Source organism: Equus quagga, chromosome 17 (assembly GCF_021613505.1).
Source record: "Equus quagga isolate Etosha38 chromosome 17, UCLA_HA_Equagga_1.0, whole genome shotgun sequence".
Classification (NCBI taxonomy): Eukaryota; Metazoa; Chordata; class Mammalia; order Perissodactyla; family Equidae; genus Equus; species Equus quagga.
Genome location: NC_060283.1, coordinates 42387862 through 42399105, shown reverse-complemented (window position 1 = coordinate 42399105; position 11244 = coordinate 42387862). Strand labels below are relative to the sequence as shown.

Sequence of the window (11244 nt, the reverse complement as noted above, 5' to 3'; positions counted from 1 at the left end):
TTCTTGAGGGTCAACAAGAATTAGACAATTATGGAAATTTTCACCTTCACTCCAGTTTAGTCTAGGGTATATCAGGAGATAAGATGATAACACACATTTTTGGAATGCTTAAGAAATAGTAAGCTATGAAGAATTAAATTAAAGAGTCATCATGTCCCATCTGACTAAAAAATGATAATAATAAATGAGAGCAATTTAGGACAATCAGCAGTGTTCAAAAGTCTCATCAAATTTCATGGCAATGGATTATGTGATCTCAGATTCAGAGCATATATGCTCTTCCCACTAAAATCAGAGAAAGTCTGGAATGGTGTCATGTAAATAATTAAATAGTTGAAGGAGGAAAGGGGAAAGAAGAGGAGGGAAGGAAAAGGAGAAAAAAGCAAAAGAGAGGACAAAGCAAAAAAATGTTTTCTGAAATATAAACTTGGGGAAAAACCAGTATAATTTACAAGCTTCATACTGTCAGCAAATAAAAATGCCCTCCCCATCACTCTCTCTTTCTCTCTTCTTATTCAGTGATAGAAATAAAGAGAAACAAATGCATGACAAGAATTCTGTAATCTATTAAATGCAGATACCTTGAAATACATTATCTGCCTATTTCCTTGGAATAATGTTGGTTCTATTTCCATCACACAGCTTACATCGAACATTATTCTTCTATTTTTCTTCTTTCTGGAATTAGGTAAGAGACGATGTTTTTCTTGATTAAAAAGCCATTTGTTCACCTTTAACAAAAGTGGGCAAGAGAGTCTCTAGAGTTCCCTCCAGGGTTCCAGGATTCTGTGCTAGAACTTGCAAATCAAAGACTCACATAGTGATTTTTCCTTCTATCTGTCTATCCCTCCATCCATCCTGCTAACAGAAACTTACTGAGTTCGCCCAGGTGCCTTGTGATAAGCTGGGAATAAAATCTGAATAAAAGGGACACAATCTCCATCCTAAAGACACTTACACCCCCTAAACAGATATTTACATAATTATACAAATAAATATATAATTGAAAACTGCAATGAATGGCAATTACAGGAAATTACAGGATGCTATAGAAGCCTGTAATAGAAAGATCTGATTCAGAGTTTTCACATGTCCTGAAGGGGAAAAAAAAAATCTTGGTTCTGTAAGGGTATACAGAGTATTTTGTCCTTTGAACAGAGTCAAATACTTAAGCAAAATCTCCTATTATGTTATTTGTGCTCAAATAATCTTTCTTTGGCCTTTGTTTGCTTTTAAAACTCCTTCTATTGCTATCAAAATGAATAGCAAAGGATGTTTATTTATAGTGGTTTAGTATGCTCATTTAAAATAAGCTAGAGGGTTTTAAGAAGAATGGAAATAAAAAATCTCAAAGAGGTGAATCTTGCCTACACAAAGGAACAGCCCTGGACTGGAAGTCAGATGGTTCTAGTCTCCAGCAAACGCATCCTGGCTGTGCTGCCTACGCCAAGTTGGGTAACCTCTCTGAGCCTCAGTTTCCTCATCTCTATAGTAACTGCCACACCCACCTACAGGATCCTTCTGAGGGGCATATGAGTTAATATACACAAAAGTGCTTTGTGACCACCAGCACAAAATGTGTAGTATAGAAAGAGTGAGAACAAAGCATTAAAAAAAATAACGCAAGTCTGAATCATCCCTCTGAGCGGAATTAGTATTGGCTGTCCCAAAAGACTTCATTAGCTATGTGAAAGATGTCGTTGTGGATTTATCTTTAACTTGCTTACTAATCATCTCAAGACAAAGTTCTCGCCAATATTCTCAGAGCCAATGACTTAGCATGTCACACTGAGTACTCTGAAAAAGCACCAGCAAATACTTTCTGCAATAAAAGTGTGCACTTGGGATTCAACTTTTACTGAGAGAGGAAAACGGCATTGTTTTGAAATATATGCTGGCTGGGTTCTTTCTTTTTTTGCCCCCCTCTTGGAAGCATATTCAAGGACAACGGAGTGAAACCGAAATTGAGAAAAGTTTGACTAGAGAAAATGCCATTTTCATCAAAGGAGTTAGGCAGCAATTCTTCCCTGTGTTCCTCTCCTTAGCAGGAACCATATTTTCTCTTCAGAAGCCTTTCTGCTTGTTACTGATCCCATGAAGGGCATTGCTCGAGACACGCAGGCCCCATGGCCACCTGCCTTGCCTGATTAATGGGGCTGTTCTGAGAAATCATGGCCTGGAGGAGGCATTTTTAACCAGTCCTGTCAGAAGGAATCATTCGGTGTTTACCTTCCAAGATTTCAGTGCAGATTCTCCCAAGACTTATGTGAGATTTTATAAATAGCAATCCTTTGCAAAATGTTCCAGAAGACTCTCCCTTGAAATACATCCACCACACTAAATAACTATTTCAACTGTTGACATGCTAGCATCTCAGTTAAGGAGCAGTAATTAAATACAAATTAAGCATTAAGGGCTGGCCCAGTGGTGTAGTGGTTAAGTTTGCACGCTCTGCTTTGGTGGCTGGGGGTTCGCCGGTTCAGATCCCAGGCGCGGATCTACACAACACTTGTCAAGCCATGCTGGGGCAGGCATCCCACAAATAAAGTAGAGGAAGATGGGCACGGATGTGAGCTCAGGGCCAGTCTTCCTCAGTAAAAAGAGGAGGAGTGGCGGCGGATGTTAGCTCAGGGCTAATCTTCCTCGAAGAAAAAAAAATATATATATACATATAACTTAAGCATTAGAAACTAAAACAAGATTTTTAAAACACAACCAAGGAACGGGTTCTTTATGATACGGTTTTAACAAATTTTTCGATAGGATTCCCTATTGACTCAATTTGCTCTATTTTGTCCTTCAGTTTTCCATTATTTAAAAAAGTAAAGACATAAAGTATGAAACTCTTCGGCTTTATTAATGCAAACATATTTTTTATTAAAGAATGAATGCATTTACGCTAAAGAATAGTTTACATGTGTGGTAAAGCAGCAAGCATATCTCCAAGAGGCTAATTCTCCTCAGTATGACTCCATGCTTATTCTACATGCCTTAAAACTGGACCCACACACAGGGGGCACACGTACACACATACAAACGCATACACCGACACATAGATGCACAGACCAAAACGCCAACACCACTGCTCTCCTGATTCAATTAGCTCTCATGTAAGGCTTCTGTAAGGCGCCCCAGCGGCCCTAACACGACCAGGATTAAAAGCAGACTTCAAAGAAGGAGCAGCATTACCTGGAAAACTAGCGATATGCTCTTGGCCTTAAATGTATTTTAACCAATACTTGCAATTTCATTCAATGTTGACTCTTTGTGTTGATGATATTTAAAGATCCGTGAAACTGAGAAATCTCAGGCTCTCTTAGCGAGAACTTCTCATTAGAAACAGTGAACAAACTGGCAATTCTGACCCTAGGAGATCACAATTTCAGGTTAACAAGGTCAGGTTCACCCTTTAGATTAAGATAGACACAGTTTCTGTAGATGAGCCAAGTTTATATAACTCATTCCCTATTTGAGTGCAATGTTGAGTGACGGGGGCAAGGCTTCCTTGGTGATAGCAAATCATATCTGAAGCTTGCCAGGAAAGGTTCATCAGATAGGACCATCTACTACAAAAGTTACCATAAATCAGGGGTGATGAAAGGACAGCCTCCACGGGGTTTGTTCACTTGCTGATAACTCATTCCCTTTTTCCAAGGTTTCTGTTGTGGTGGTGGTTGTTTGAAAGTCCTACCTTCTTTGATAGTGTATTTCATCTGCTTGGTCATTTTCTTCCCTTTTGGTGTCCTGCAGTGTACACTGAGAATCCATCCCCATAGGGATGTCAGCATGGCTTGGAAGGGGAAAGAGGGTGGATGCAGTGGAGGAGGGAAGGGGTTATTAGTAGTTGCAAGTATTCTAAGAAAATAGATGACGTGAATACAATAAGAGAGTACTACTTGATATATTCATGTGAATAAAAGCATTATCTTAAACTGTGAATTAACTGCCAACTTTCAGGTTGTTAGTTGTAAAGCTTGATAAAGGCTGTGCTGATTTGCTTACTGAGGAGACAATCTGAACCATGCGGTGGGAGAAGAGCTCTCAAGGTCAGCCTGAGGTGTTCCTTTAGCCCTGAGGCCTCCGTGCGGGCATCAGCACTCTCCACCTACCCCCCACGACTAGGGATCCTACAGGTGCATCTAACATTCTTGTTGGGTTTCATAAGGCAAATCGGAATGGTCCATCAAATAACAGCCGCAGTGTATTTGCCTGAGAGGTGAAAATCAGCCTGGAGATCTCCTACGGGAGGCATTGGGAAATGAGAAAAAGAAAAAAAGAAGAGAGAGAATCTAGAACCTTCCTCCCCATCCACATTCCCCCCCCTCCTCACAGTCACAGCAGCAGCAGATTTCAATGTAATGTAATTACTTTAATAATACATTTCTTTAGATTTAGAATTGCTCTTCTGAATTTAAAAAGCTTGGTCGGCCAATAGTTTGGCAGTCTTTTCATCCCAAATTTGAATCGTTGCTTATTCACCTATCATCTGGAATTCCTTGACCAATGCTGCCTTTGCTGAAGCATCCTAAGTTCAGTCAGCCATCATCGGATTCCAATTCCTGGGAAACCTCTTCGGAGGAGCTGTTCCTGTGGATCCGGCCATCACTCTTCATACTGTGGAAAGTCTTCCTGAAGGCCTCCATCATGGCATGGGCCAACTTCTTGGCCTCGAGCTTGCTCTCGCATTCGACAGCGTGGCAGTCCATTTGGTAGGACAGGTCATCATTGATCTCCCTGTAAACCCAGGCGAAGATGTTGGGGCTCACGTTGTGGTCGGCTGTGCAGTAAGCGATGCGGGCCACCTGGAAGGTATCCATGTGCACCGTGGCCTCACCTTTGTGGTCAAGGTGATGGAGCCACACTTGGAATGGTCGGATCTCCAGGAGAGCATTGGCTGGGAAGACATCTTCTCGGGCTAGTGTGTGCTTCTTCCAGAGCTCAATGACTGGCTTTTCTGTGCAGCCTGACAAAAACTGCATGCCTGTGGTGGGAACTTTACCCAGATAGGTAACCTGCAGAGGGAAGAGACAAAGAAAGCAGGAGAGGTCAACAGTAGGCCCTTCATTCTAATTGTTCATTCAGATGTTCTCAACTGATCACCCTGGGAGAGTGAAGAGACTTCTTTCTTGCTTGCTAAAGGAATAACTGTCAACAGAATTTCTACCTTTTGTCCCTAACAAGTGTCCCACTTGGCAAAGGTATTGAAATTCTTTGAATAGAGTTGGATTTTAAAAATCTAATTTCTAGAGAACTACTCTCCCTCTCCCTACCTCTTTTTTAAAACTCAAATTAGAAGGATCTTTTACATAATTTAGCATTTTGGGGAAATCAAAAAGCCACTCAAAGCTTATTTTCAACCAAACACACCCAGAATTTAATGACAGGAAGGAGTCAAAAGGACACTGCATCTGAAAAATAAAATCTTTATTAAATTCTCTCTTAGCCTGGTTCTTTTCCCAAATCTCTCAATACTTGATTTCACTTAAGCTGCTTGCTTCTAGCAAATGCCACAGATGCAAAAACTGTTCTTTCTAAATTATGCCCTAAAACATGATTGTTTTCCCTCTAAGAGACTTTTTAAAAACACAGCAATGCCCAGGGTCTGGCCCGGTGATGCAGCAGTTAAGTGCGCATGTTCCACTTCGGCAGCCTGGGGTTCGTGGGTTTGGATCCCGGGTGCGGATCTATTCACTGCTTGTCAAGCCATGCTGTGGCAGGCGTCCCACATATAAAGTAGAGGAAGATGGGCACGGATGTTAGCTCAGGACCAGTCTTCCTCAAAAAAAGAAAAAAACCCACAAAACACAGCAATGCCCAGTTGTTTTGTAACCTAAACAATTTTTGAACTGATGTGCATCTGATAATAGTGATAATAAATGAAAGATCTACAGATAAGTTAAGACTAAAATGTTAGCTTATCAAATAGCTAGATGAGCAGTACTGAAACTAAGAAAAATAATTCCAAGTGCTTCAAATAGTGTCTTTTTAAAAACTTGTTTATGATATACCAAAAAGAGATTTTCATTCTTCCATTTTTTTTTTCATTCTTCCAAATGGACAGAACATCTACCACTGGGGCACAGACGTTATGGAAATGCATAAATTAGAAATCACACAAAATAGTATATAATTAGGTTCAAAATTAGTGGCACAGATGTAATTACTACGAACTTGAGGAGGAAAAGACCAGAAAAAGGTCCATGGAAATGGTGAGAACTGAGAAAGGACATTTGACCACAGTGATTCCAAATCAGTGTTTACGTTTAGTGGGATTACGAAGGTACAAAAAATTCAGAACATGAAAGTTGAGAACTATTGCATCTTTTTGAGCTTTGTTTATCTCTTAAACCAAGAGTTAACTGGATAGTCCCTTTAAAAAGATAACTTCTTCCCTAGGAGGCACAAGTGCTGCACATTCTAGAAATATTTACTGGGAACCTATTATACCCAATGGCAAAGTGCCAGGTGGGCATGGGGGATGGGGAGGGTAGAGATGGAGAGGTCCAAAAATCAATAGGAAGCAAGCCATTGGATATCTGTTCAGAGTGCAGTCTTTGTGGCAGGCCAAGCTGAGATTTAAATCCTAGCTCCACAGTTCAGCAGGTGGGTGATTCTGGACACATCGCTAACCCTGTGCAAATACACAGATATAACTGTGATGGAAGGCAGACCGTGAAAAGGACAGGCAAGAGGTACCCCAAGGTACTCTGAGCATTTGGTGGAAGGAGTGATCATGGCACCCCGCTGGTGGAAGGCCTCAGGGACGAGGGTCATTAGATTTCAAGTCATTGAAACCTCAAAAACCAGGTAGGAGCCCAGCAAGCCAAGGTGATGAGAAGAGGAGAGAGCAGAAAGACAGGGCTGCCACGGGCAAGCCCCCACCTGCTTGAGGAAATAGGCCACTTTGGGCTGACCACACATTAGGCCGTGGTGCAAGACAGCCCCGGAGAGAAGACAGGGTCTGTGACCACTGGATGAAAATAGACTGAACTTTGGGGCTGGTCCTGCATGCAGTCTGAGGAGAAGGGCCTTCTCTGCTCCTGATGGAATGCCACTGAAGGTCCAGGGTCCTCAGAATGCTAAAATTTGACCGAGGCTGTAAACTTGGAAGACCTGACTGATGCCAAGAGGAAAGATGGATGGCGAGGGTTGCCGAATAGCAGAATGCTTAGGCAGGAAGTTGTTGCAAGAACAAAGTCAGAAAGCAGGAGTGGCCTGCATTAGGAGTGGAGGTAGCAGGAAAGGACAGGAGGAGACAGATGGGAACGATACTACAGAGCTAAGACTGACACTACTTGGCAATAGACTGAAGGGAAAATGGCTCAGGCAGATAATGTAAGTGCCTAGACTCTCCAAGGAGGGCAGTGGGTTGAACAGCTCCTTGTCACTCTGGATTGGAGTCAGATAATAAGGATGGATTTGTGAGAAAATGCACACGGTTCCTGATTTATAACACTTACTGAAAATGTGCTTTCTGTATATGGCACTTTATGATAGCTGTATTGTTTTTTCACAGCTTTATTATTATTTTTTTAATCGAGGTGAAATCCACACCACATAAAATTAAGCATTTTTAAATGTATGATTCAGCGGTATTTAGGAGTCAAAATGTTGCATAACTATCAGCTCTGTCTAGTTCCAAAATATTTTCATCACTCCTAAAGAAGCCCCAGTGCCCAATAAGCAGTCACTCTCCGTGGTCTGCTCTTCCAGCCCCTGGCAACCGCCAATCTGCTTTCTGTCTCTACAGATTTACTATTCTGTATTTTCATATAATGGGAATCATATAATATATGACCTTTTGTGTCTGGCTTCTTTCACTTTGCGTAATAATTTCAAGTTTCATCCAAGTTACACCATGTATCAGTACTTCATTCCTTTCCTATGACATCTTTACATTTGGACCTTGAAAACTAACTGGGAGAAACTAGTTTCAGTCTTTGAAGTAAAAGTGTATTCTTTCTTACTGTCCACTGAAACTAGAAATAGCGACGTTGATACTGATAGAAAAGTCCTTTTGAGGGGCGAATCTCCTTTGATTTGCTCTAAGCTCACACACACACACATACACAACTTTAAAATAATTATACAGTGTCTTCTACTGCCATATAATTAAAGGATGAGTTTAAAGAACTTTATTAGAAGTTGCAGACGATTCATTCCACTGGTAAGTAATTTCATGATAGTAAAATTTTGACATCTAAGAAAAAATGTATTCCTCGCTTTTAAAGATTGATTACCTAAAAACTAAAGATTTCATGGGAAATAAAGTTTTATTTTAGAAGTGTGCTTGAGAGAAGAATGGAGCAGAGATGAGTAGCTCGAAGAGTTTAATAAGACAAAAATAAAAGCTACTTAATAAATATGTAGATATTTATAAAAATAATTTTAAAAGACAGGTAGAACATAATACACAGGCGTAACCTCTTGGGATTAAATTTACTATGAAAGTAATCTTTATTTAGTGGCCCAGGTTCACTAATGTCACCTGAATAGCACACTACACCACAAACATAAGGTCCCAAATCATTGTTTCATACATCCACAGCCCAATCAAGCCACACAGACATGGAATAGTAATAACTAATATTTGTATCTACTCTTCAGGTAAAAAGCACGCTGCACCTATTAAATCTATTGACAACCCTATGGGTCAGGATGGAATATTATTATCACTAACCCATTTTAAAGACAAGAGCCTTAGGTCAGATGGCGACACTGGGCTACATAGTTTATATGGCAAAGTTACGGGACTTCAGGAACATTTTGATGATTTGTGAGGAAAATCGAATTAGAAAAGACAGCCTACAAAGACACCTGTTGAATTCCTGGACCATTTTGCTACTGGAAGAGAGCCATTTCCATTTGATCTCACTTTTCAGCCATTTATTCATTTTTCCCATCTTTGGACCATAAGAGAAATTTTGGATTTATATGAGCATCCTGGATACACTGGGTCCTCCCAAAGAATGAACAGCATTCTCTTCTGGTGCTTTTGTATATAACACTCTTTTCCATGCCCATACAGGCATAAGCATTTCTTTAAAAATTTATTCTTGTTTTATAACTGCAGAAAGTAAGATTCAGAAAGCTTTTAAAATTCTCAGGTAAAATGGAGTACAAATAATAAAATAATATATATATATAATATGTACGTATATTATATATACTTAGTATATAATATATATTATCTGTTTATAATATATATTAGGTTTTCTAAAACTCAAAAAGTATATTCTATTCAAGATAAAATCAAAGAAAATAAATTCTAATCTCAAGAACCACAGACTTTTGGCATCTTTCCAAAAGTTTTCTGTGGAAAGAGAATCATAAACATGTTTTACCAGTACTAATCCTGCATATTCCATTAGCTTCATCTTGCAAAGTACTACTAAGCCTGCAGATGGAGGAGAGCTCAAAGTGGATTATGTGACGACTCCTCTCCACCGCGATATTGACAAGGGTCAGCAATCCCATCAAACGTTCACAGGGCACCCACAACCTGTTTCTGCTCTCAATTGGGATTTGCAGTGGAGGCCACAGAGGCTGCAGTGGACAGACGGGCCCTTCCAACAAGCACAGAATCGGCAAACACGAGCCTGAAATGCCAGAAAATGGCGGACTCACCAGTCATAGCTCTCCAGTCCTGCTGCTTGATAGTACCAGGGTCTGCTCACCTCAGACCTTGGCAGGACTGAGTCTACTCTGGTTAAAATGAGCCAACCCTGCTCAAACCTTCCTAAACTGTCCCAGGAATCAACTGCTCCCTGGTTCCTACAGGATCTGGTCCATAGAAAATACAGAGTTACAACTGGGTGAACAGTGGGAAGTCAATGAAACTTTTGTTTTATTAGTTTTGTGGAGCTGTTATCTGAAATCTCATGGGATTACATAAAGACAAAGGAATGATGTTAACAAGTTGGCACTTTTGTGTGTGTGTGTGTGAGGAAGATCAGCCCTAAGTTAACATCTGTGCCAATCTTCCTCTATTTTATGTGGGGCGCTGCCATAGCGTGGCTTGATGAGTGGTGCTAGGTCCAGGGCCGCTGAAGCAGAGCTAGCAAACTTAACCGCTATGCCACTGGGCCAGCCCCAAGTTGGCACTTCTTAAAGAGATATAGGAAAAGAATGATCTGAATAGAGTTCCCTAAAAATGGAATGCAAAATGATAAAATTATGTACCAAGACAGCCTACCCTCAGAATCACCTCTTTAAATCAGCCCCGCTTTCACCCATAATGGCCTGTGTTCTGGAATCCTAACTCTTGTCTGTGCACTTTCCCCAATAAGTCAATTATTTACTACCTGCCTGTGTATTTCCTAATTCTCTCATAAAGCTCTCCAGAGTCTGGCATTAACCACACTGTTGACTTACAGAAAAGTTTTTTTATAGAAAAAAACTATTCAGGCTTTAAACAAAAAAAAGTGAATTTCCTTCTTTAATTTTTTATACAAAAATGATAATTTATACAGTTTAATAGAAATGCACCTTACCGCCGTGCTTTTCAAGGGAAATAGAGTAAAAACTTCTAAAAAATTAATTCTCTCAAAATACCGAAGTTTCAGCTATACTGTGCACACAGCCATGCATTTTGTGGGTATGGGGGCACAGAGAACACGTGTCTCAATAAACAGAAACCCCGAAATACAGGGTGTTATCCCTGGATCCTTCTATATCAACACTTTTGCAAGGATTTACTCTGAATTTATATAGTGAGATCCCTTCTTGCCACAGTCTTCCTCATGTGGGAGACTTCCTTTCCCACCCTTCTGTGGGCACTTCTTCCGTATGAGTAAGAACACAGGACTCAATGTGCAAGGCTGCTTCCGGAGGTTCCACCACCAACATAGCTGTGCAGCGATGTCAGGTCTGGTTAATGAGAATCTTGTTATCCTGCCCATCCATGAAAGAGGTGAATGTTTTCTAGATGAATAAGTCCCTTCTGAGTCTCACCCTTAAGAGCTGTAATCTTCCAGAGCCACAGGGTAGACGAAAAACACGGAGACACTAAATTGGTCACTAAATGTTCAAAATGGTAGACAGATTTTTTTAAGTCGTCACCTCCCAGGGTGTTGGAACAAAGGGACTTGCAAGATGACACGAAGAGTCTTCAGGAGGAGTAACAACCAGTTGGAAATATGTGGTAAATACCAGCATCTTTTCTACAGTTGCAAAAACAGGTATTGGGCAAGAAATTTATTAGGAATGAATCATTCTGAGAGAAATAAACAAACAGAGAAAAAA

General features: G+C 40.4%; 1 protein-coding gene across 1 annotated transcript in view; it reads right to left on the bottom strand.

Annotated features, from left to right (window-relative positions):
- Window positions 1–2836: 2836 nt before the first annotated feature.
- Window positions 2837–11244, bottom strand: part of PID1 (phosphotyrosine interaction domain containing 1) — a 225324-nt gene continuing 216916 nt past the window's right edge. The window contains exon 3 of the mRNA XM_046644924.1: window positions 2837–5012. Coding sequence (XP_046500880.1) covers window positions 4536–5012 — 477 coding nt within the window. The 3' untranslated portion in view covers window positions 2837–4535. The remainder of the gene's footprint in view (window positions 5013–11244) is intronic.